The following is a 27,518-nucleotide window of genomic DNA, read 5'->3' as shown; positions in this document are numbered from 1 at the left end:
TTCTCATTCTGGTGTTCATCGAGTTAGTGTCATTCTTTTTTGGTGAAATATTTCAAAATGTAAAATTAATAATTGAGGGATGGGTCGATGATCGTCGTCATCATTTAAATTCGAACGGTGAGTTCCAATTATTTAATTTTAGGGTCGTTTCCCTCCGAGTTGATCTTATTAATATAAAAATTAAATATTTATAAATTAACAATATAAATTTTGTCTTTCAGCCTTCTGCCAATTTGCAACTTTTTCTAAATTTTGAAGTGAATATTAATAAATAGTGTAATTGTTGTAAATTTTAAGTTGTTTATCTTCATCCCCTCCTCTTTGAGGTCTATTGTTGCTGTAAGGTGGCAATAGTTCCAGAGCTGATTTTTCCTATGTAAAATTGTAAAATTTTACTTTGTCGGGTTATTTAACTATTTTTTGGTTTAGTTATTTTCCATAAAATAAGTTAGCGCCTAACAAAATTAAATAAGTCCAGATAACGTGTTTTAAATGGAAAATATAAAAATAAATTAATCTCAAAATCACGTTCTAATAAATAAAAATCTATATATTAATTTAAATTTTAAAAAATTTGGAAATTTGACAATTATTTAAAAAATGAAACATTCTAAAAGTACTTAAACTTAAAAATTAATTCCAATAAATAACCATGTATTTTGAGCAAATTTTTAAAAAAAGCAAGCTCACTATATTTGATTTTGTTTTCCACATTTCATCTATTGTAAAAAGTGGAAAAGTTTTAAAATATAATTTCTATTTCCAATGAAAGTGCACTTGCTAATTTAATGCAGGGTTAACAGACTGCGAATAATCAGAATTCCCCAGTGTGCGGGTGGGTTTCTATCAGTCTTTACGAGCCGGAGACATTTTGAAACAGAATCGTTGACGCTCACTCTATGCAGTATTTTCGTTGAAATTGTGAAACTTTGATAGAGAAGGGTCAACGTTTTGGCGTAGAGCAAAATACGCTCAGCAGACCCACCCAATTATACGTTTAATTTAAATTAAATTCAAAGGACTGAATGTGTTGGAGTATATTCAGAAGATCGTTCAAATCAAATATTTTCCATACATATACACATTTTTAAACAAATTAATTACATCATTATTATTCATTACATTATGCACCTTTAAATTTACTCTCCTTAATTTCAAAAAATTCACTTAACAATTACGATACTGTTTTTAGGTGATTTATTGGAGATTTTAATTTCCGATGATTATTTTTATTTATGAAAATGGAAGTTACTAAAATTACAGAATGCATTTATACTTTCGCATACAATTCAATATGAGGTAAAAGCACCAGTACCTGGACAAAGCAAAAATTGAAATCAGTAGATAAAGTAATTACTCTGCATTTTGTATGAATCGAGTATCCAAGTTAACCTACCGTTTTTTCTGTTGTATTCCCAATAGTTGAACAAAAATTTCATTCAAACAATTTAATTAATATAATAAGTTTAATAAGATTTTAAATAAATTATTTACTTTACTAAATAATCAAATTAAATAAATTATCATTTAATTTATTTACATATTTAATGTCGACCAACTGGGCCTTATCATTTCCAACTGCTACGACTTTCGCAAATACCATGTCAAACTTCAGCTGCAAATGAGCAATTTCATTATTTCAAGATTTAATTTAATTAAAACATCTATTATGATTAATGTAATTAGTATCCTTCAGAGGTAAATAAAACGAAAATACAAACATTTTATCAATAATATTGAATTATTTTAGGACAAAACACCGATTTTAAGAAAAATTTAGAGAAGCTCGTGCAAAATGCAATAGAGATATTGAAATAGCTGGAACAGTGATAGATTATTCTGCATACATAAAAAAAGTAATAACGTTACTTTGAATGGATGAGTTAACTAGGCATAAAACTAGGCATCAATAGCAGTAGATCAACACAAAGAAATTTCAAGAACAAAGTATTAACATAATTAAATATTTGGAACTTGTGGGTGACACTGGATAGAAGAAAGGATCAAATAAAACGCATGAAATCAGTGAAGAAGTAGTTAAGTTCCTGCTATCTATCTAGTGCTGTCCAGCCGATATCACCTCACCAGCTAGTTGGCTCTCCTGGTATCTACATTGAGGTGAATTATCAAAATTTCAGAGGCTTGCGCACGAAGTTGAACACTTTCCACAAGTTACCTTATACTATCTCGTTTGATATATACATTTTCTTGGAAACGTGGTTCTAATAAATCAATAAAAAATGGTTCTTCTTCTTTTGCAGATCGAAATTTTAAGATTATTATCTGATAACTTCGACTTGATTTGTCAATCGAATTATTTTGTAAACAGTAAGGGATCTTTACTGAATTTAATTTTTTCAAATTCGGAAAATTGTACTGTTAACTTATTACCTTATGCGATTTTACTCGTAGTGATAGGAATCATCATTTGAAATTTTTATTCTTAATATCACGTCAAATCGTAATAATTACAACAAATTAAAATTGAATAATACTGATATGAAGAACATCAAAAAATCAAATAATAAAGTGATGATAAAGACATTGCCAACATGTTTTCTATTTTTTTCAAATCTGTATATAACACATCTAATAATGATGAGAATAACGTCATAAAACTGCATGACAGATATTGATTTTAATTTTATTTCCAGAAATAACATAACTAAAGAAATACTAAAGCTGGATGGTAGGAAGGGGACTGTGCAAAATGATATCCTACAGTCTTTTTGAAGTCGTGTTGTTTCCCCATTCTTGAACCATTATTTCTCATTTTTAATTCATCTCTGAAAGCAGCTTACTTTCCTCATTACTGGAAGCTGAGTATTATTACACCTATATCCATAAGGAGGGTGATAATAATTAGAATGTCAATGAAAATTTTTTTTAAGAAAAAAATGGAAAGATAAAGGAAATGGAAAATAAGCTGCCCTTCTTATTTTCTATTATATCATTTATTCAAAATATTGAGTGTTGAATTTTCTAAAAAAATAAGAATTTGCAAATTTATATTTGCCGTATGACAACAATTGATTCATTAGCAAAGGTTCTCCCTTTCCTTTACACTTGGGTTGGTTGTTCCATTATTCAATACATCATCCCTAATCATCCGTTTTTTGCAGCTAATAAAGAAACAGTGGACTTAATCTTACATGTAAACTTAAAAAAGTAAATAATAAATACTGAAAAAATAAAGTATAAAAATATTTGTGTCAGAAACAACGAATTTTATGAAATATTACTTTTGTGCTGGCAGTGCAATACTGTACTTGTAATTTTGTTGTTTTTCTAATAATAAAAAAGTAGATAGACAGTTATTGACATCAACTGCAATTAAAAGTGTAATTTTAACAATCAATTGAAGTATAAAGAATAAAATGAAGTTCGATAATTTATATTCAAACTTAAAAAATAAAATCATTATAAATTTCTATGGTATTATCTAACCCTCAAATTTTCTCCATTCATGGCCTCTATAGAAAATGTGAGTTAGAAACTCAAAAGAGATCGATCACTAAATCTTCGTTCTGCTTGGAAGCATTGGTGATGGACAGGCTAATTCGATGAAAATGGAAATTTGCTTCATCCACATATTCACGGATATCATCCAGAACCCTCTTTTATGTTGTCAAATCTTTCGTTTACCGGTCAAATACATCGATATTAGATACGGATGATTCGACAATAGAGGATATGAAATTTTTTACTCATCTAAAGTTGTCGCACTGATTTTATAAAAGCAGCCACTAGACCTGCTGACCGCTTTAAATCGTCCATAAATAACGCATTAGGGTCTCAGGGACCTGAGTAACGGGCACATCTGATTGTACCATTGATGACACGTGTTCAGGATCAATCTCCTAGAACGCGTGCCACTATTTTCGTATTATCGTCATAGGGGGGGATTTTCGATTTCTTTTTTTTAACAGATTTTCCACTTAAGTTCGCAAGCAAAGCCGATAAGCTTGAAAGTTAAACCAAACACTGGCCGCTTGTCACAATTTTTTGAAGCTAAGCATAGAATATCACCATGAACGGAAGACAATTTCATGGGATTATGGCGCGGATAGTAGTTGCTGAGGTGGATTATTTTTGTGGAGAATATTTTCTTAGATAAACATAGACATTTTTTTCCTTATATCACGAATAGTTTATTTTATGAAATTTGCTTAAAGTTAGTTAAAGCAGGTTTAACAATTTTGAAAATGAAATTTATGAAACTTATTTGAGATTTATTTAGACTTAATTCGATAGAAATAGTATAGATACAAAAAATAACTTAAAATTTTAAGTATTTTTATGTCGTATTAGTTAATAGACTATCGAATGATTCACCTAATACTTAATTAGTTTCAGAAATCCGGTTTTAACAATACGATAACATACATAAAAACAAACTTAAAGAATAACTTAATCTAAATTGCAAAAAAATATTCTTAAACTGGATTATAAATGTTAAAATAATAAAAGAGAAGAGTTTTATTTCAAAGCATGATGTCACAGCCTTTATTAGCAAAATGGTAAGAGAATTCATTCAGAAGCACCAATTAACGTATCCTAATTTTCTTCATCATGTTTAGTACACTGAGTCCAGGCAGTGGACAAGTAGGGTAGAAGTTATGGCATCCTTGACCTTCGAGACCTGATATTAATTGACCCATATGCGCAGCAAAGTGATATCTTGACGGAACTTCAGCCATAGTTGTTAAACTGGTGTCTCTGAAAAATAGTATTTTGTTTCTGTAAAATTATTCATTAAAAAAAATTACAATTACCAACTAAATTAATAACTGCGGATTCAATTTTACTAATATGTTTTTGTATAAAAAATTATTTCTAGAAAACGGAGAATAATAATTTAAAACTACCATAATCGAAATTAAATTATTATACTAATTCATGTACCGATTGAATTTATTTTTATCAGTTTATATAAAATTTGTTTTTCTTTAACATAGTGAAACAATTATTATATATTTAACTGTTAAAAATTTGCGCGTTTTTCTTCCTTTTAAAAAATGCATCAATAAGAAACAAAAGTGAGTAAGACACTGCCAGTTTTGGAACCAGAAAATGAGATCGTCATCGTAGCGATGCTCATTCTTCACGATGTACTTAATGTCCCGGAAAGTTTCGAGCTTTATATTTACTTTTATACGAACGTAAACGCACGTAACGCGAATACCGCCATGTAGCGCAGCGGGGTGATTTTATTGGTCAGATCGTGTTGAGTTAAACCGATCAAAATGGAGAAGCTAAAAAGCCTCTGGCGTTTATTCGTTATTTCTATACGAGACGTACGTCGAACTACCAAGTATATCGAGATCGTAAAGAATCCCCTTTTCGACAAAGAGGACTTCTTTGCCAGGATCTATAGCGCATAACGGAACTCTTCCTTTTGCTTCCGGTGAAGCACTTTCGTCGGGACTCGGAAATTACGAAACATCCTTATACCAATCAGACCATGACGCACAACTGTATACCTGCTCTATACTCTAAAATTTAGTATGTCTGATGATGTTTTAGGAGTTTCCGAAAACATTCATTTTTCCCAATTTCGTATACTATTTATAATTTTGTATTGATTAGGACTAAGCTTTTTATTTTGTAACAAAAGGGAAAGTTGGTTTGATTTTGGATTCAATAGAAGTAATTTTGCATTCATTAGTTGTGTATGATCCGATTAATTTCGGATTAGACCGAATTAATTTCGGATTTACTATAGTTACGCAAATAATACTAATTTTGGACTAATTCCGTATAATAGAAACCCGACTCTAAAGCGGACTGTTTTGGATTAATTACACATTCCGAAATAATTACCAAAGTAGTAACTATTGGTCAGAAGGCAACATGTCTTTTACGCCGACAGTGAACAGTTCTTATAGAACTTGAGACTCATCTCAACTGTGAGAGAACTGCACCTAGCGGCATAAGTAGGAACTGTAATGAAGCAGCAAAACCTAACTAAATCCAGATTTTTGCAGACTAATTACGGATTTAATACATACAGAATGTCGGATTATACTAGACTAATTTCGGATTCAGATTTTTAAACAGACTGAATGTATCTATATTGTACGAAAGTAGTCCAAAAATGATCATATGAAATATTCCAGATTAAATAAGGATTATTGTGGACTAATACCGGATTTTACACATAAAGATTTTAGATTATTACGAACTCATTTTGGATTCAGTTTTTTGACAGTACTTAATCCTGATTGTTGCGTACTGTTTGCGGATAGTTTACATAAAAATTCTCAATTATTTTAGACCCATTTTGGATTGTTTTTTGATCTAACTAAAATCAAATTATTGCGGGCTAATTGTAGATTTATTTCACATCAATTTCGGACTACTCCGGACTGATCTGAGATTTATCTTTTCATCCAGACTGATTGCTGACTAATACGGATCATTTTTGGATTGTTTTCGTACAATTTCTGGAAATTAGTCCAAAATTTTAATCAGGGTATTTTTTGAAAATAAGTATTTTCGACCCTCTTGTTTTTAGAGGGAACATCGGGCATACGTTAAAAGAGATTTTACAAAAATATAAGTTGGAATAAGCTTGAAATTGTGCTATAACTGGTTTTCAGAAACAAACCCTTACAGAATCCAATAAAGGTGTAAGTCAAAAAGCTGCTCATAAGTAACTTTTCAAAAAAGTCATTATAAAATAAAATTGGTCTAATCTTTCGATCATTGTAGACCAAAAACAGTTAATATGGCTGTTTTGACAATTCTTCTATATTTTAATTATCATTACCTGATTAAATTCAATAATGTCATTTCCATCTCCGTCAGTTGTTCTTGATATACATGTGATGTCAATTCGCAAATAAGTTTAGGCAAGCAAGCAGTCTTGATCGTTGTCATCATCTTTGAACGTCGAGAAATAACTGCAGATTAATTTTACAATTTGTATTACTATAAATTTTGCTGTAAAAATAATAAAGAATAAGAATTTTTCAATTTTTTCTAAAATTATATAAACAGTTTGACAATTTGTGAATTAGTTACCAGAAATGATTATTTCTTTAAATTTCTAGAACAAAAAAATATATTAAACCGTTTTTATAAATAAAAAAATCACTTGGAATGAATGTACTCCTTAAATGAAAAAATGTAAAACAAGTACGTGATACAAGTAAGTTAAATATTTGACTTATGATTCATGGTATTAATATATATATATATAGTATTAGTATTGTGTATGTAAACTTTTATTTTGTTACCATTCTTGTCTTCGATAGCCACCTTAACCGCTACCTTATACACTTTATCAGAAGAAATATCTTTTTTTGATGGACCCTTCAATCTTTTAAATGTCGAATTACGTTCTGAGTTACTTCCAAAAATTGTCGATATCAATGAACTGTAATCGCTGGCAAAAACCAGAAACATTCCCAAAAATATCACAAGACGAACTGTCCCTGTGTCCATTATTTCAGCATTGCCATAAAAATATTCTGTGAAGAAAATATATGTAATTAGTCATTAGCATTATTTATAATACTAAAATTAATAATCGGACGATGTCCCAGGTGACGGTTTGGGTATGTATAATTTAAAGCAGACCAATTTTTTTGTTACGATCTTAGATAGTAATAAGTCCAAATCAGGAACCGTCACAGAAACAAAACAAAATTCAAAAATACTTTTGTTTTATTTCGGATTAAGTTATCACAATCAAAAGTCAACTTTATTTAGTTTTGATTTGAATATTTAGATTAATTTTGATTCGAATATTTGAATCAGAAGTGAATTTTGTTTAGGTTTTGATTCGACTTCTGTTTTAATCAGGAAAACAAAACGAAACTAGAATAGACTTTTGTTTCGGTTCCAGTAACAAAATACGAATTGACTTTTGTTTCAATCGGGGAATCGAAACTAATGTGTGGAGTAGACTTTTGTTTCTATACGAAATTCGAATTAAAATTTAAATTCTATAGGAAAACCGAAAGTAATGAGAAGTGGACTTTCGTTTCATTACTGAAACAAAATCAAAATACAATCGTATTTTTGTTTTGTTTCCGAATATCGAAACAAAAACAAAATTCAATTTCCGTGAAGGTCTAAATCTGTTTTCGAAATTTTCTCCGCAATGTTAAGTTTCCAAAATATATAATCAGTGATTAGGTAGGGCTTCATATGTTATCCTAACAATATATAAATATTTTGAATAAAATATCGATTGAGTTGAACAAATATTAAAAAGATTTGAATAAATCAAATACAACAATTGATTTGACTAAATATATTCTTAGAACAAGAAAATTGTTTCATCAATTAATATATTTTACACTTCTTACAACCTGATTAATTTCTTAATCGAATTCCATATATTCTTGGATCAAGAACATATATGTTCTCCTTCCTAACATACTATGTATAGTAAAATAGTTCTCTTGAATCAATCCCATAATTTACTCTAGCTTATTCAATCCCACCTTTTACTTGAAGCAAGTAAAATTCTGACTTCGAAATTTTTGTAACTAATTTTTTACACATAATTCTCAATAAAAGTAGACCCAAAAATCTTTAGTTTAAATATTTAATGGCACTTTACCTTATTTATGAACCTTCTGGAATACGTTTTAATAGTACTAAAAAATGTAATTGAAAAGTAGTTGCCCTTGGAATAAGTTTTGCCTTTCATATTTGTTATCAAAGTAGAAACAACTACTACGAAGTTGTGACTTTTGCTACCAATAGAAATATATTCGAAGTTCAATGTCGTATGTTAATGAGTGTTTATACTTTCATCATTAGATAGTATTAAAAATATATAAAACGCGCATTTTAACGTGGGCAAACTGGACAAAGATCTAATTCCTACTAGATCGAATATCGACCGATTTGTATGAAATAATAATCAACTTTAAAACCCTTAGAGTAAGAATTTTTTAATAACAAATTGTTCGCCATATTGAATTCACCATTTTTAATTTTTTTTAAATTAAATATAACATCCTCTATTTCAAATCGCGAATAATGAATGTGCAACGATTCGTCGCACCTTCATAGTGAGTGAAAATAATGTGAAAAATAAAAACAAATTACTGTTGAATAGCGAGTTAATTAACTATACTCAATAATTGATTTTTGCTGTTTTGTATTAAATTAGGTTGCAATTATTAAATTATTAATAATTAAAGTGAACGATGTTTGTCAATGAGTTCAATAGTTATTAATAGTTATTTTATGTTTATTAATATTATTGTCATTAATTATAAAATTAACAAATATTTTAAAAAAATATTGTTAAATTGAAATAATAAATAAATATTTATTATTTTGGTAACATTAATAATTGAAGGGTAGAATGACAAAAGGGGTCAAGCGCCAATTTATCGAAAATGAGGTTTTTGCATAAAAAAATCAAGAAAATTCATTTACACATTTCTGTTGAAGGATTTCCTTTTTTATTGCGTATTTAAATCAGTTTTTAATAAAAATTAAATTAATAAAATAGCCTCAAATTTACTTTATTGCAACCTGATTGAAAAACAAAAGAAAGTGGTGAGTCAATAATATTATCAAAATAAAAAAAATATTATTTTTTTAGGTTTTATTTTAATATTTTATTTTAATTTTATTTTAATAATATTTTAATTAATAAAATTAATAATAATAATAATGTATTTTCAATTTTAAACAATTTTAAAATCATTTTGTTATTAATTTTTAAATATTTTTATGGTTATACTAAGTGAACAATTGAATTTAAAGATGAAAGTATTGCTCAATTCCAAAGCAAGCAATTAATTCGTAATTTTCTTGAAAACAAACAATTTTTTAAAGGAATTTTTTTTTCTATTCATTTCGTCGATTCCATAGAAAGAAACTAATTTTCCAGTTTTTCATTAAACTGTATATTTTTTTTATAATTAATGTTTAAAGAAAATGTGCGCAGTTGATATAACCTCAAGGAACCACAGTTTTTTTTAATTTTATCGTTAATATGTAGGTTTATTTCAACAAATTGTTGTTTATTTATTAAAACATACTAATATATCGAAACGGTTTTCTCAGTTTTTTTTTAAATGACCTGCAAAATTTTTGAAAATGTTTTTTTTACTTCCTGTAAAAACAGTGAATTGGCGCTTGACCCCTTTTGTCATTCTACCCTTCAATTATATACTGTAAATATTTATAAAATAATTTCTCACAGTTTTTATTCAATTTAAATTTAAATACTTTTTCACTATTAAAAATAATAAAAAGTCTGACCCTATTAAACTCACTATCAAACATCATTCAGTTTAATTATTTATAATTTAATAATTGCAACTTAATTTAACACAAACAATGCAAAAATCAGTCATTTAGTCATTTATTTAATTCAACAGTAATTTTCATTCATTTTCCACAGTATTTTCACTTACTATGAATGTGCGACGAAATCGTTGCACATTCATAGTTTGCAATCCGTCAGGGAACTGGAATTTTTTTATTGTTGGTAAATGTCAATTTTAATCACAAGTTTTTTCTCAGTAAACCTACATTGTTTATGACAAACAATAATTTTTTTCTTTATAAATTATTTTTATTTTAATGAATTTATTTTTCATAAAAAGTTCAAGAGAGGCTTTTAAAATTATTAAACCCATATTGATAAGTCTTTTAGTTGCAAAATTTATTGTATTATGCAAATTAAAACAAAAATTATGAATATATATTTTAATTTTTAGACTTGAAAAATAATTTTGTCTATTTTATAAATCGTAATAACAAAATATACTTTTAAAATTTTAACAATAAAATAATTTCACCACTAAGAAATTTTACAACAATTTAATAATATTTAAACAAAATTTTGCAAATAGTACCTTTTTAAATATATGAACTCTTCCTCTACACAAATTGGCACATGGACGCAAACTCTTACATGTATTTTCAATGTAACTGTAACAAAATTAAAATTTCTTAAGTAATTAAATGATTAACATATTATTAAATAGTTAAATAATAATACATTAATAAATAATCAAAAATTTCAATTTAAACCTTTCACATTCACATCACATACTTCCTGTTTTTACTTATACAATCTAAAAAACTCCAAAAATTTTGACTTTAGAACAAAAGTTATCAAAAAATTGAAAAAAATTTCAAGAAATAAAACTGCAAAATTTGTTTTGTAATCACACGAGAAAAAAAGGAACTATTACTCTTTAACTTTCACAAAAGAATTTTATTTTATAGTAATGCTGCTTAGAAATATTATTTATTATTTCTCTTATCATACACTATTGTTTCTTTACCGTAATAACAAAAAGTATGTAAAGGACTTTTGATGAAGCTATAAAATATGAATAAATTTATCCGAAGAATGATTACTTTTTTAATATTAAATACAATAACAAGAAATTTTGTAATTCCATACCGGCAGTAAACGTGTTCCTGCCGTAATGCCTCACAGGCAGGCAATGACTGCTGATCATTGGAAAGTGCAAGTTGGCTAACAGTACAGTACTCCGAAAAGTTGTCAGTGAAAGTTAGTTAATCTTGTAAAACTATATTGCGTTGCTGATGGCGTATATGAATTTGGAAAGTGAACGTGATTTCAGAGGTCTTTATATTCTACAGCATGTGTTGAAGCCGGAAATTTTTTTAAGAATTAAAATTCACTGATTAATTAATATACAGAGCGCAGATTTAGATGGCTATATTGATACCAGTAGCATGGCTGAAGAATAAATAGTAATCTAAATAATTAATGTATTTGTTATTTCTAAAAAATTTTTAAGACTTAGGTGTGTCTTATTTAACCAACAAAAAAATTAAAAAATAAATTTAAAATAAAATAAGCCGAATACAAATAAATAATTGACAAGTTTAAAAACTATTTTTAAAAAGAGTAAAATGTAAAAAATTAATTCAGTTAGTTCCCTCATTTATTCATTGAGATTAATTTTTACACATTCATATGTTTATAGCTGTATTCATTTTTACACATTGACAGTTTTTATTTAGGTTCATTATTACTTAATAAGTGTGTTTGTGAAAAATTAACCGAAATAAAATAACTGAAAATTTGTTATAAATCTGTACAATTTTTACAGCTTCTGATTTTGAATATTTCAGTTTTTTTTGTAAAGAATGATTAACCAAAAATATTCAGATATGTTTCAAATTACAAAGTTATTTCCAATTCTTAAACATGTGAATATTTATGACCGTCAAGTAAGTTTTCATAATTAATGTTCAATATTTTATAAAAATATTTCATTATAATTTTTAATTTCTTCATATAATTTATTTAGTCCTTTATACGTGCATACGTTCTGGATAATGGTTTTGTGTGTATAATAGCTTATATTTTGTTCTACGTTGCTCTTTGGTATGCAAACAAGGTGAGAAAATTTTAGATTTTATTAATATAAGTTTGTGGTAAGTCATTTTTTTTTATTAAAATTAATTATTTTAAAATTTATAACAACACAGTCTTCAATAAATAATTGTAAAAATAAAAGACATGTTATTTTACACAACCTCAAACATATACTAATTAACAAAATATTTATTTAAAATTATAGTGAACTTTACAGAATTCCTTGAAAAAAAAATATCGTAGATATTTTTAAGAAAGAAACATTTTTTTACGAATAATATAGGAACTATAGAAGTTTTTGAAAATTTAATTATTTAATTTGATTAACATTATAATTAATTATATTATACTAATTTATAATTATTAATTTACATTATTTAGGTTATGCAACGTGTAGAAGAGACTAATCAAAAAATGCAGCTGATTTTGGAAAAAAATCGATCGGTTAGTTTCTGCCTTGTTTCTTCTAATTGATATCTTATACAATTTTACACTTAATGCCAACCCAAGCAGCACGGTATATCCCCTGAATATCCCTTGAATACCACCGTGGAATATTCCCATGATCTTCCAGGAAAATCAAAATGTCCGCATCATGGAAATATTCCACAGTGACATTCAGGGTATGAGACATTGAGAGTAATATTAAAGGAATATTCCAGTGATATTGAGGGAATATTCCACGGTTATATTGAATTTTTTTTTAAGTGTTGAAATAATAGAAATGTGTTATAAATTGTTATTTGAATAAGCAGGAAGATTAAAAACACATTTCAAAAAAAAATTCAATGTAACCGTGGAATATTTCCTCAATATCACTGGAATATCCCTTTAATGTCACTGGAATATTCCATGAATGTCACCGAGGAATATTCCCTCAATGTCACTGGAATACACCCTGAATGTCACTATGGAATATTCCCATGATGCGGACATTTTGATTTTCCTAGAAGATCATGAGAATATTCCACTGTGGTATTCAACGGATATTCAGGGAATATACCGTGCTGCTTGGGGAATGATTTGAAGGAAATACAAAGCTATAGAATACATTTTTTAAGAAGAGCTTTTTAAGTAAATTTAATACCCTATTTTATTTATTTTATACGTATTCTTATTAAACCTCCAAGATATTTGTCTTTTTTAATATTTAAAAAAAAGTTTAAATCTTTTTAACAGATTATTATTTATGCAAATGTGGAGGATCAGTTTTATCTGTTTACCATTTGTAATAATAATGTCATTGATATAACCTCCTCTAGCCCAGACTTCTTTGGCTTTTTGTATCTGTTATTGATTGTTTAATAGCAAATTCATCTGTCCTGTTTTGGACAAAAAAATAGAAGCGATTGTTTTTTATTATTTTGAGGGAAATGGAAAATCTATAACCCTTGAAGGCCTACTTCCAAGACAGATACCTGGAGTCCATAATCCTAGGTTATGTAGAGCTGAACATTCTTGATCTGGTCGATCTACTAAAAACCGCTCCCTTTAACTAGACCTTACTTGCTGAACCATCTTCCAACTTTTTTCAACTTCGCAAGTGTAGGTTCCCTTTCTACTTCCTTACCTTAAATCCAAAAACTGGGAGCTAGAAGAAGTGGAAAGAGATCAACAACGTGTTCTCTTCCTTCTTCCGCGAATACCCAGTCGAACATTAAGATTTCTCCTGGGTAACCTCATCTTATTGTCGGAGTCCTTAATCTTAACTACTTGAATGATAAAGGATAAGACACGCATTGCTCTCGTAGAGAACCCATTTGTCGCTAAGATACATAGTTGCCCTAATATCCAATTTTTTTCAGATGAATTGCTGTAATATTATTTGTTTTTTAATTTTTGTAAACTGTTGTCAGCATAGCGCAGCCATTTACAACTCGTGTGAATTCCGCGATGGTATCCCAGTGGGAAAAGAACCATGTTCGTTCTAAAAACGTTTTAAGAACATGGATGTTCAAATAATGTTCCAGAACATTATTTGGCAGACATGAAACGTTCTTAACTTTTTTAAAACGAACATGGTTTTTTGCCCACTGTGATATTAATAATTAAAATAAAAACACAAAATATCCATCCATTAATTACATATATTTAAATTGTCTAAATTAGAAAAGTATTAATCGTTACAAGGTTTTTATCAAACGACGTCACGCATTACATCATTTTGCTTCGGGATCCAAATATTTCCGAATCATGTTTCAGCATAGATCACTCGATCAACACAACTACATTCACACAAATGACGTGATTAATAAGACTACACAATTGATATTTTACATAGACAACTCAAAATTGACAAATGAAATCGTATATTGTTTCCTTTATATATATTTAAAATCTGAAGTTCATATTTAAGAATCTAGATGGAATCCTAAATGATTTCCTATATTAATACTTTTTTGTAAGATTTTATATATTTCTATGTGAGATCTGGAATTTCATATAGGTTTTTATAGATGAACGTATTTGGGATCCCATGTAGCTTGTCAGGTAGGAATTTTCAATATAGGGTAGACCGAGCCTAGTAAATGCGAAATTAATCCTGTTCATGTACTGTAGGTTTATTCTATTTTCTCCTTCTACTCTATTCATAAAATACCCTCCCAGCACCGGATATTTAAGGATATCCCTGGGACATTCCATATATATATCCATTTGCTTCCGTCGGTTTGGATATCCCTAGGATATCCAAGTGATATCATAGGACATCCCCAGGATATCCTAGGAATGTCCGAATCGCCGGAATCAAATAAATATCTCTAGGATGTCCCAGGGATATCCTTAAATATCCGGTATTGTGAGGGCAGTCACATAAGTTGATATATTTCACCATGTTACATTTAATTATTATGACCTAATATAAAGTTATTCTATCATACTGATTTATCATTTTAGAAATTGGAAGATGTTGCTGCTTTGAAGAATAAACGTTCCGAGTTTGAAGACGTGGTGGTTAAAGTAGTTAGTTTTAACTCAATAAATAATTACTATTTTTCTCAAGATATTTTAAGTAACTTAAATGAATTTATTTGTTCTGACTATGCCAATAAATATTTTAGCAAAAATTTTAGGTAAAAAGTCTATCTGATTAAATTTATTTTACACATAAAGACATTGTATACCTTACTTGACTAATCTAAACGAGAAGGATTCCAGACTATTTCGAACTCTGCTTCCAAATACAATTTTTTTTTTGCTTTGTGCTATTCCAGAAAATTTATAGTATATGGCATTTTGGAGAATATTGGAATCGACAATTTAAATAAAAACTAATGAATAACCCGGTATTTAGACTTAACTATTACATTAAAAGAACGCTATTTGGAAGGAGATTTTGATATAATAAATTACATTTCTGAATGCTATTTTGTGCTTTAATCTAAAATTTGCGCTAAAAATAAATTAAGCAATGGAACTATGCAAAATGAAAATAATACATAATTTTTTATAGAAAGAGGCACAGAAAATAATAAAACAACAATTGGACGTAGATGTACGTGTAAGAAAATATACATTAGTTTTTTTAAATAGAGGGAAAATTAATAATGAAATTAAATAATGCTGAACAATAGAATGGTTATTTATAATAACAGTATTTATCATTTATTTATTTATGTAATATTTTTAGATAAAAAAGGTAAATGATGAGTTGACCTTAACAGTAAACAAATTGTCGGACTTAGAGAAGATTGTTAATAAAGTAATTAAAAATTTCTATTAGTTATAAATTTTTCTAACTTCTAACCTTGAATTTTTTGTTCTTTTATTTCTATTAACTATTCTTTTTCGATATTATTTTTACGTCAGGTATTTTTACTGGCGCCATTAGGCCATTACTCTTCTTTATAATAAAATTTATGTCATAAAATATATTTTAGTGGAAATTATGGAAGTCAAATTTTAAGCCCTTAAACGGTGACATGAAGACTCAGGATGACAATTGTTCAAAAGAAATTGAAATTTCCAAACAAAGTGATTCGGAGTTTATAAAAGTACATATCCTATTAGTAGTAGAAGTTTTTCTAGTATGTATAATTATTTTTTCGATTTTGGAAAATAGGTTTTATGATCTCTTTATGTCATTCGTACTTCAAAATAGTTAAAATAAAAAACAATTAAAAATTAACTTATGTAGAAAAATCACACTTTCATAAACATTTTTACAAATTCGATTGAAATTGGCGCCAAAATTACTCAAAAATTTTGTATGTTAAAAATTTATTGATAGAACATAAACACTAAATTTAAAAAAAAATAAATTTATAATTAATATTAACAAAAATTAATTACTTTTTAATATTACAAAGGTTCTTGAGCCATCATTTGAACCAACTGCATTGCCTGAACCCCCTCCAAGAAAATATGGAACATTTGCAAGACGACCACCAGGCCGGAGACCAGCATCATTTTCTAAACCACAAGTGTCCACTACGCTAACAAGTCAGCCGATCGAATTCTAAAATTAGTTTTTACAATTATAAATACACTAACTTTATTAGTTTTTACTCAAAAGTAACATTTTTAATCATAGAAGCTAAATTATTCCATGCAAAAGTAACAAATTGTTATTCCATGAACTTAAAATTAAAAAAAAAATTGTAGAACCATTCTATTCATTCATTATACTTTAGAAATATGCAACCAGCCTTACTGCTGTGTTTAAAAAAGATATTAAATAGGATCCATTTTTAAATTTGCCGCTTTCAATTTTGATGCGCGCGACACTTGACACCGTTCACGTGCCTTTATAAAGACCGAAATTTTAAGAACGTAGGTGTAAAAATCTTAAAGGGGACATTATTCCATATTTAGCATTATTTTACGTTTCTACCATTATTTATTGTTAATTTTAAATTTTCAATAAAATATTTGTTACAATTAATTAGTAATCAAAATTTTATATATAAATGTTTTTGAATTTCATCGATAGCTCAATTTTGAAGAAAGTTTACAATTTTTATAAGTAATTTGTTAAGAATTTTTATGATAATTGTTAATTTTCATGATTAAATGTAGAAACATAACCTAAAATTTTAATAATTGTTAAAATTAATTAATATTAATTATTTGAAAACCTATACAAGATTTTAAATCGGAAAAAATATACAGATATAAATCTAATTAATAAGCGAGTACGATTAACAAATTGTCGTTCATATTAATTTATAACAAGAAAAATTCTAATTTTTTTATCAAATGGAAAGTTCAGCTGGGCCCAAATAGACTTGAAATTTATGATAGGAGATCTTAAATCTAATTTTCATATAGTACAACGCACTTGAGACACTTCATTATTATCTTGATTGTTGTCTCTCAGTTAAGACACGCGGTGTCGTCAAAACGTCTGCGATTTTGCGTGCTTTCACATGCACAAAGTGCAGTCGTTTGTTCTCGCCTGTAGTTCACGCCCTGAATTTGCATCTGTGAAACATTAGCATAGACCAACTTACTCGCTAGAGTGACTTTCAAGTTGAATGAGTTATTGCCGAAAGGGTTAAATTATGTACGGAATTATTCGGGCGTCGAATTTATGCGCTGTTGATGAGTGATATTAATTACCAAAGAAAACGAAAGCAATGGCTGCAAACGATATATATTTATAAAAGACAGTGACATTTGGCTATAATTGCTATATATGTTAATTTTCAATATTGTTAAGTCATTTAAATTTCAACAGTAATTCCATTTTAGACAAAATTACATGCAATACCATATAATCTTTTATTTCTTATTATTATTCCTTTTTTTAAAAGTAATAGTCCATTAAGTTTCAAAATTTTTAAAAATGCTTTAAGTCCATTGTGTTTTGATACAGAAATCCAAGATTGTGATTACAATTTTTGAAATATGAATTCCTATATGAGCTTGGTATTAAATACGGAGTTTTTCTATAGGAAATCATAAATGGAATTCCAAGTGGTATAGTTATTGGTTTGATTTTCAAATTGACGATCGCAAAGATTAAGAGGATTTAATTTAAAATCAAATAATTTAGTATTTAACCCCTTCGCAGTGTAGCAAAAATAAAGCTTCAGTGCCCCGTATGTGGGAAAAAAAATTTTTTTTTTTTAAATTGATATTAAAAAAAAACCGAAAATCTAAGAATACCCATTGACAAGTTTATTGTATTGTTAAAATAATGAAGTAAACGATTATTAAAATAATGAAGTAAACTATTGATAATTTATCATATTTTGTGTCTACTTATTTTTTTTGAGATGCCTCTATAGCGGTCATGCACACTGGTGGCACGACATTTTTTTGCCTCTATAGAGGTCAATAACAGTGAAGGGGTTAATTGCATTGATAACACTGTAAAAATTAGCAGTCTTAAAAGTACAAAAACCGTTTTGTACCCTCATAACAAAAGGATATCCCTAGGATATCCATGGGATATCCATATCAATGGTCGATATCCTAGAATGGTCCCCAGGATATCTTAGGATAGCCAAACCGCCGGTCTGTGGGACATCAACAGGACATCCATAGGATATCCCTAAGACATCCACAAAATATCTATTGGATATTATATCGCAGGATATCCATGGGATATCCTCAGGATGTCCGTGGGATATTCTTATGATATTCACGGGATATTTAATATCTCAACATATATTTTTAAAGGTTAAAATTCTTAAGATAATATAATGAATAATAATATAATAAAAACAAAAATCTTATCAGCTTCTAATTTATTTTAAATGAAGATTTGAAACGCATTTTTCAAAGTTTTTAAATAAACTCATGCACTTAATGTATAATTAATATTAATAGTTATTCGTTATCTGCGGGGAAAAATTTACATTGTTTAAAGCCAATTTATTTTCTGACAATATTAAGCATATGAATAAAGGAATGTATCACGAATGAGAAAAAAATTAGTTAATAATTTTTCAAATTAAACAACTTTCTCGAAAAACAAGTTGCATTTTATTTTATTTATATAAAATTTAATTCTCAGAATATTCTCACTCGTAGTCTCATAATGACTTTAAAAACAGTATCCTGAGAATATCTTCTTGACATCCTGAAAATATCTGTGGGATATCCTGACGATATCTATGGGATATCCTGATGATATCTGTGAAATATCTAGAGGACATTTATGAAAGTCTATAGAGATATCCAGAAGATATCCTGTGGATATCCTCAGATATCCATGGGATATCCAAAGGATATCCAAACCGCCGATTTTTTTGATATCCTTAAGAGATCCTTTTGATATTAGAACATCCCTAGGATATCTGCGGGATATTATCAATATATCCCAAGATATCTTGTGTTATTAGGGTATTAAGACACATTTGGTGATTCAAATAATCCTTTAATGTAATTAATTTTTAAATTTACTTTGAAGAATCTCTTATATTGGCTTCTGATAATCCTTTATTACCTTTGGGTATCCTTTTGACTTTTCTGCAGTGGAGCTGTTCACAAAATACGTAACGCTTCCAGAGGGGTGGGGAGGGGGTCAAGCTATTTGTTACGGACAGCCAAAAAAATGGCACTAATGTATGTAACTGACCGCTACATGGGGGAGGGGGGGGGGGGTTTAAATTTCCAAAAAAAAAGCGTTACGTATTTCGTGAACAGCCCAAGTAAGAAATTTATTGTCCTTGTGTGGCATTGATTTTATGTCATCTAGAAAGATCGCATTACTCGGATGATATAACTTGCGTAAGACCTAAATTCTCTTACAGTGACGGAACAGGTGTCTTTTTACTTGCTGCACTTTTACTGCGTTATACACTTACTGTGTTGTCACTGTTATACGAAAGAAAAGTTCTGATGATTCAAAAAGTTATAATAATTTTTACAGAATATAATTGCGAATTAAAAATGAAAGTGTTCTTTTGGTAAAATTTCTAAAATAATTTGCATATCTTTTCATGGTGACGAAATATGTTACTGGTGTAGGTGACGTCTTGATAGCAAGAAAGTTATGACCTTGCCATTACATCTCATCGTTATGCTTGAATAACAGTCACCTTATATATATGTACAAAATGCAGACTTAAGAAATGAACTGCCAGAAGGGGAACAAAACTTTCTCTTTAAACTGTCTCCATACTATCTCATTGAGAAACATTCAACATTAGGTTTTGATCAAAGCAAGAGTCACTTTTACTGTTAGTTATTGATCGGTGATAAATAGATGTTGTTAACTTATTATGTGTTTGTGCATTGTGAGTTTTGTATTGCTTCTCTAATCATTTGCTAAACTCTTACTTTCTTTCCTGTATTTATCAGTGACAGGAAAGTAAGCTGAATGCTTGCTTGCAGTGTAGTGACGTCGTGAAATATAAAAAAAAATAAAGTGAATAACAAATTTTGTGTTGTTTTTTAATTAACATAACAATAAAACCATTAATTAATATTCAAATTTTAGAAATTAAATTTAAATTAATTTAAAAAATAAAATTCAATCGCATAAAGATAATTTTGTTAATAAAAAGCTGCTGAGTGTAATTATTATTGTTGGGTAGATAGTTTGGTAACGGAACGTTTTAACCCTTTAACACCCAGTGATTTCGATCACTCGATACTCCAAATAGGAGTAACTTTATAATGCTTCGCAAAAAATATATATAGACAATAAATGTCAACTGGTATCAGTTTTTTCAAAATTCAAAATGATGGTTTCCATATATCAGACAAAAATTAAAAAATTTAAGCTACTCTCATAAAAATGACTAGTGGGTTTTTGAAGTTCCTGATTTTGAAAAACTGATATCGAGTTCATAATTACCGACCCCGAAAACCAAAAATAATTTAAGAATTGGTAAAATTTGCATTACTTTAAAAAAAAGTCGGTCGTTAAAAGGTTAAAAAAATATATTCATAGTTTATTAAGTTTTAAGTTTGACTCTGGCAATTTAGCGGAATACATGTGGTGGAAGTAATTATCATTTAGAAAATTTTAAAACTCGTTTTTAATTTATTTAAACCATAGTTTGTAGAAAGCATCATGATTAAAGATTCACTACAATGGAAAAGAAATTATTTGCGTTCATCAATAATATGTCTATATTTTTTTAATTAAAAATAAAAAATTCAATTGTACGAAATATCATTTTTAAACTTATTTTTTATAAATAACCTAACAAAGAATTAATTTTTAGTAGATTACGAAATTCAATAAAGCGTATCGAAAAGGAAATACTTGATTTGACATATATATATTTTAATTTTTAAATGAGTTCAAAACTTGGGCAGAATACATACTTTATAATTAAAAAAAGAAAAAATAAGGACTGGAGATGACTGTTTAATTTATAATTATAGTTTAGATTTAATTTTTCTACTTTATATGAATACTATTGTTTATAATTATCATTTTTAGGTAGTACAAAATGCAGTTAGCCATAACGTCAGTACTTATAATATGCTGTTTCATTTCACTAATGTGTGTGACAGGAGCAAGCACTCCTGAAGAACCCTTGTTCGAACTTCCAGTTCAACTCGTTGGTTTTCCTGTCATCATCGCGGCTGTCCGAGTTTCAAATTTTGTTAAGAAACTCGCCTACTCTCTCAACCCAGGTATATTAAATTCAAAAATTTATGATATTGTTAAATAATAGTACATACAATGATAGAAATTTTTAATTATCGCAATTAAATAAACACAGTGAATTAAAATTTTTTTCTCTGTCAAAGAATTATAATAGAAAATAGTAACAATATATATGTTAGACTCCAAAGCCGAAAACGGCCAGAGGGTAAAAAAAATCATCAATTTGCAAAAATATCGAATTTTACGCTGTCCATCATCAATTTTTGTACTTTTAATTAATTTTTCCGTGTCTCCAATATTTAAAACATCAACATCAGTACAAGTTCTGAATAAATACTAATTAAAAATATTGACGGTTTCTAATTTTATACACAAAGCCAATTAATTAATTTTACTGTTTGAGCAATGCTAAAATCTGTAATATAGAAATCTGTTTTACCAATCGAAAATATACTTCGTGTCACCGACAGAAGGCACCACCTTTTACGCGGGGAATTAAAAATTGGCACCCACTTCCAACTTCCTTGATCATTCCCTCTAACCCACTAACTTGTATATGTCATTTCAACTTACCACCCACTTGCAACCCTCTTGGCTACCCCTTTCACCCACTAATTTGCATATGCCTTTTTTAAATTCTACCCTGCTCCTACCAACCTACTAATTTGCATATACACTGAAAAAACTTAGGGCGAGGAGGTGAACTTTAACGTTCAACTGTTGCGTTAAATGCAGGCAAATTTCACGCTTTCATTTTAGGCTAAGTTCTCTCTCTTTTAGTCGAGAGTCTTAACTTCTTAGTACTAATTCCAGTCCACAGGTGTCGGTTTCCTTTCTGCATTTTATAGGTTGGCAAAAAAAACGCTTCTTTTTGGAAGAACGTGTAGCCTAAAACCCAAAAATTCTTCCTTACCACCATAGTTGACGAATCAGTTACTGATTTCCTAGAGCAATAGCATTCAATCTGCTTGTGGATACATTTTTTTTGTCACCGAGTTTCAAGCGAATCTGATGAATTTAAAAAAAAAAGATTCGCTATATTGGATACGCCATTTTGAATTTTCAAACTTTTTAAAATTTTATTTAAAACACTGTCAGCCATTTTGAATTCGACATTTTCGATTACGATTTTCATAAAATTTAGAAATAATTTGTAATAGTTAATAAAGGTTTTTCTCGTTTGCCAAAAATTGGACTCTTTTAACATCCTCCTTTGTGTCCATCAGCAAAAACATTGCCCTAATGTATGTAAAAGACTGTGACATGGAGGAGGAAGGGTCAGAAAAGGGTAAAAACAGCGTGATTTTATCTTTTGTAAAAATATTATGATAGGTTAATAACAAAAGAAACAATTTATAATTCTATTATATTTTTATTTTATCACCTTTGAATATATACAATTCTCACATTTAATTCTTATTAATATTTACTAATTTAATTTAAATTCAACACTTTTGTATTTTCCACCTACTCATTTTACGTTGTAATTCTTTAAATGTAACAGCTTCTTCCATCATTGCGAAGAGGTCAGATTCCAAATCAAAATGTTTTGTAAACCTTGCTAGGAGAAATACTTTTCAATCTATATACAACACTAATCCCATACTCGGTTTAGATTTTTATAATTTCTGTTACCACATACATTCCAATTACCCACTTGGAAAGATTCCCCGGAAAGTGCCCCCTGGAGGCTCTATCAGAATTTCGCAGGAACTTCCAACGTAATTCCGTCGGAATTCCATCGGAGTTCCAAAGAATTTCCGATGGGATTCCGATGGAATTAGGACTCTAAATTTTTTGAAAAAAATTAATTGGAATTTCCGACGGAATTACGTTGGAAGTTCCGGCGGAATTCTGATAGAACCTCCAGGGGGCACTTTCCGGGGTATCTTTCCAAATAGGTATAATCTAAAGGACTTCGTTGAAGAAAAGATTTTCCAACCGTCCAAGATAATTGATTATTTTAAATTCATGTTTGAATATTTAGAAATAAAATAAAATTGTAACATAAAGTCTAGTTGAAAGATAGAAAAGTAAATTTTAATAGACAAAAGGAATATACCTACAAGAGGATTGAAGGCTACTGCTGCACGTGGTGTAGTTGTTGGTGCTGCTGCTGTGGTTTGCAGACGCTGCTGTTGAACTAGGAAATCAATAACAGATTTGTGAACTCTGGTCTTACGATCTGCATTATATCTCTTCAATCCCACTCGTTTCAAACTCCCACTTTTTTACCCCCAACTTAATAACTGCGCACACAAGTTCACTTTAACGTTGTCTCTGCATCTCCAATCTACCATAATAATGCGCGCGCAAGATACCAAACGCAGTAGACACAAAGATATTGTACAGCTAGATGCGAAAAGGACATTAGTTGCGAGTTCTCTTCATAGATGGCCAGCTCAGTTGTGAGTTCTATATTATTCAGAGGTCGACGCAGTCAAACACTGTGGCTTTAGATTTTTTTTTATAAAAATTTTTAATTCCATTGTAGAAAACAGTCATTTTTATTTAGTATTGTTTTCATACTATATTATTAAAACAGCGTCAATAATTTACAAAATTATTTTTCAAATTTTTTTTACCATAGAATTGAGCAGTATTGAAACATTCTTCCTTACCTACTGAAACCTACTGAAGATATTAGTCTTTTCCGTAAAATTGTTAAAAAATGTTTTTAAATATATAGGACCCTCAAGTCTCACTCGTATCTAGAGGGTTAAAAAAATGAATATTTTTAAATGAAAGTATACGTTAAAGTTACTTACGACTGTTGCTGATTAGCAAATGTTTACTGTCTTAATTCCATTAAGATTCAAATAAATATCCCTTTTTTCTATCACTTACACAAAAATATATTTTACAGAAACGTACAGAAGTCGCTCAAAACGAGACTTACTGCCCCTGATTGATGAAGAAGAGTTTGACATTGGACAAATAGAAAAGAAAATTGAAAAAGAATTTGGAAAATCTGTCTGCATATTTGAAGAAGTATGCACAAAATATGCAACGCTAACACTAAAAAAGAACCATAAACCACATAATTTAGACTGGAACGTTATTCTCAGGTAGGTTACTTTCTTTATTTCATAATTTAATTTTAAGATTTTTATTCCTTAGCGCTAAATTATGAATTATTATGATATATATGTCAACTAATATCTTTAAATTAAAAAAATTTTTAAAGTAAAATTTCTATTTAAAGACAATGTTAATAAGTTATTTGATATTGCTTGTTGGTAAATTTACTGTCCAGGTGACTTAAATTTGGGTATAATTATTCTTGAAAGTTTCTCCTATTTCTACTTTTGGGGCTTTAAAACTTCTCCGATCTGTGACAAGTCGGAAACTTCATCGTTTTATTCATCGTCTACAATGAATAATTTTGGTAAGATCGACACAGTCTACAAATGGTCTTTCAGGAAATCGAAGTTCGATTACAGGTCATTCACCCGAATCCACCCACCCGAAAGCACATTCGCCCGAATGCAGAATGCCCTAATACATTTGTCCGAATATATTTACACGAAAACTAATACATTTAGGAATTACAAAAATATAACGATCTATGTAGATGGATCCACCTTTGAACTTTTAAGAGCTCCCCCGAGTCGAAATTTAAAGTCTGAGTAGGAAGTACTAAGTACTGAATTTGTAGTACGTATTAGTACTTATGCAGTTCTTATTCCATGTTACATTAAGACCTACGTAAGTTCTTTTATGATCTTACATTTTCCGATCAAGTACAACTTTAGTACTTATACAGAACATAATAAAGACCTGTTTATATACTAGTAGAGTCTTCTATTTTCAGGATATGCGCTTGCGCTTTGCAAATTATTGTATTTACAAAGATGTATAACTTGACGTCACACTCGACCGGTAAAGTCGCAGAATGTAAAGTAATTACCACTCAAGTTCCAATATTACAATAAATTATGTTAAATTATGTCGATGAACACAAGCGCATAGAGTCCCTTCTTTCTACGCACTTTGATTATTTTCGCCTTTTCAAAAACCGCTAAAATCGCGTCTATCGCCTTTCCTAAAGCCATATTGGTTTTCTGATAAGCTATTTTCGGCTAACAAGATTCCCTGAAGTCTCTCTAGAATCATTCTCTCTAAAAGTTTACCCATCGTATCCAATAAATAAATTAGTCCAAGCGATAAAACTTTATCTAGAGGTTTATTTCCTTTTCTAAGAAGGACCAGCTTTTGTGTTTTCCAATTACTGAAAAATTCTTTAGACTTTAGACACGTATTAAAGACGTCAAAGAGTATCTTGGGATAAACAAAACCTTGACACCATTTGAAAATTTTGAACGTGACGAGTTCTTCCTTTTGTACTCCACAGTGAATTCCCACTTGGAAAGATTCCCCGGAAAGTGCCCCCTGGAGGTTCTATCAAAATTCCGACGGAATTCCGATTAATTTTTTTCAAAATTTTTAGAGTCCTAATTCCGTCGGAATTCCGGCAGAATTCCGTCGGAATCCCATCGGAAATTCTTTGGAACTCTGACGGAATTACGTTGGAAGTTCCGGCGGAATTCTGATAGAACCTCCAGGGGGCACTTTCCGAGGAATCTTTCCAAGTGGGTTGTCCTCTCTAGGGTCAGATTTCACAGGTGAAACAGCGCCCTTATGATCTTACGGTCCAAATTCGGATTGTCTAAACCAGGGGTTTTCCTTCTTTGTGGATTGTTCTGAAGAGACTCGAGGTACTACCTCTTCTTGAAATTTGCTTCACCATAATGTGCTGCGTTGCTTTAAACATATTCTTATTTTTATTAAATTATTATAAAATATAATTTTGTTTCGTGATATTATCTTATTCTATATCATTTAATTCATAAACAATTTTCTTTACTTTTCAGACGCTACAAAACATTATCCATTGGAGTTAGAGAAGATTATCTTTTAAGTGTATTCCTGGGAGACGTTATAGGCAGTCCAAAACTTTGCCATAAATTGTCAAAACAAAAAAAATTATGCGTTAAAAACATTTTATAGAGCTACATTATTTTGTTAGATAATTTTCTATTACATAATCAAATTATACACTTTTCCAATTGTTTTCTTTTATTTTCGGAATGCATGGCTCATTTCATTTAAATTGAATTATTCGAGTCTCTTGCCAAAAAATACTTTATGTTGTACGTAAGCTATTTAAAAGATTATAAACTATTATAAGTAAGCGTAGCTGTGTGGTCAGTGTATACTGCTTACTTCCTAAGGGGCTTGGGTTCAATTCCCCATGCGTGAACGATTTTTAAATATTATTTTCCACTTTATATACTGTAGATATAATAATCTTAAATATAATGTAAATTTAATAATTCTAAAAGTTGTTCTATTTTCAAAGACAGTTATTGAAACTTGAATAATCGAAATTAATTTAATAGTATGATGTTATCCGTAGATTGAAATTTTTTCCAGGAAGATGAGCTTTAAAAAATTAAAAAGGTGTTTGTTGGCAAAAAAAGATTATTACCGGTATGTTAGTCACTATTTTATGTGAAGATAATATTAACAAATAATCACAAGTGCATGTACCAATGAATATTAATAATTAATTTTAAATATTATTTAATGTAATAAAAATACTTTTTAATGTTAAATAATAATAAAAAAATAAGTAAAGAAATAAAATGATTGTTCTTA

The 27,518-nt window shown here is 29.0% G+C and overlaps 3 protein-coding genes across 9 annotated transcripts; 2 read left to right on the top strand and 1 right to left on the bottom strand.

The window, feature by feature from the left end:
* On the top strand, nt 1–27,518 carry LOC127288080 (uncharacterized). 5 transcript variants are annotated; one of them, XM_051315313.1, is made up of 4 exons: nt 1–117; nt 21,687–21,883; nt 24,724–24,925; nt 26,732–27,518. In XM_051315313.1, the coding sequence occupies exons 2-4, from the start codon at nt 21,697–21,699 to the stop codon at nt 26,865–26,867; spliced, it is 525 nt and encodes a 174-aa protein (XP_051171270.1). In that variant the 5' UTR covers nt 1–117; nt 21,687–21,696; the 3' UTR covers nt 26,868–27,518. The 5 variants fall into 5 exon arrangements, with proteins under 5 accessions (XP_051171270.1, XP_051171268.1, XP_051171267.1 ...); XM_051315311.1 differs by lacking the exon at nt 1–117 and adding an exon at nt 20,231–20,472; XM_051315310.1 differs by lacking the exon at nt 1–117 and adding an exon at nt 20,232–20,529.
* Nucleotides 4,447–11,481, bottom strand: LOC127288082 (uncharacterized). Of its 3 annotated transcripts, none has more exons than XM_051315316.1 (5): nt 11,396–11,481; nt 10,839–10,914; nt 7,242–7,475; nt 6,773–6,905; nt 4,447–4,719 (listed from the first exon to the last, which is right to left on the bottom strand). In XM_051315316.1, exons 3-5 carry the CDS (start codon nt 7,447–7,449, stop codon nt 4,548–4,550), a joined length of 513 nt encoding a protein of 170 aa, XP_051171273.1. In that variant the 5' UTR covers nt 7,450–7,475; nt 10,839–10,914; nt 11,396–11,481; the 3' UTR covers nt 4,447–4,547. The 3 variants fall into 3 exon arrangements, with proteins under 3 accessions (XP_051171273.1, XP_051171274.1, XP_051171275.1); XM_051315317.1 differs by having other exon boundaries at nt 11,350–11,422; XM_051315318.1 differs by lacking the exon at nt 11,396–11,481 and adding an exon at nt 11,274–11,331.
* Nucleotides 11,981–16,950, top strand: LOC127288079 (uncharacterized). Its single transcript, XM_051315309.1, has 8 exons — nt 11,981–12,195; nt 12,276–12,365; nt 12,725–12,787; nt 15,239–15,304; nt 15,795–15,836; nt 15,972–16,043; nt 16,222–16,335; nt 16,651–16,950. Exons 1-8 carry the CDS (start codon nt 12,112–12,114, stop codon nt 16,801–16,803), a joined length of 684 nt encoding a protein of 227 aa, XP_051171266.1. The 5' UTR covers nt 11,981–12,111; the 3' UTR covers nt 16,804–16,950.

Source organism: Leptopilina boulardi, unplaced genomic scaffold (assembly GCF_019393585.1).
Source record: "Leptopilina boulardi isolate dan_hultmark-lab unplaced genomic scaffold, ZJU_Lbou_2.1 LbouV2_38, whole genome shotgun sequence".
In the NCBI taxonomy this organism is placed as follows: domain Eukaryota; kingdom Metazoa; phylum Arthropoda; class Insecta; order Hymenoptera; family Figitidae; genus Leptopilina; species Leptopilina boulardi.
This window is presented reverse-complemented; position numbering and strand designations above follow the sequence as displayed.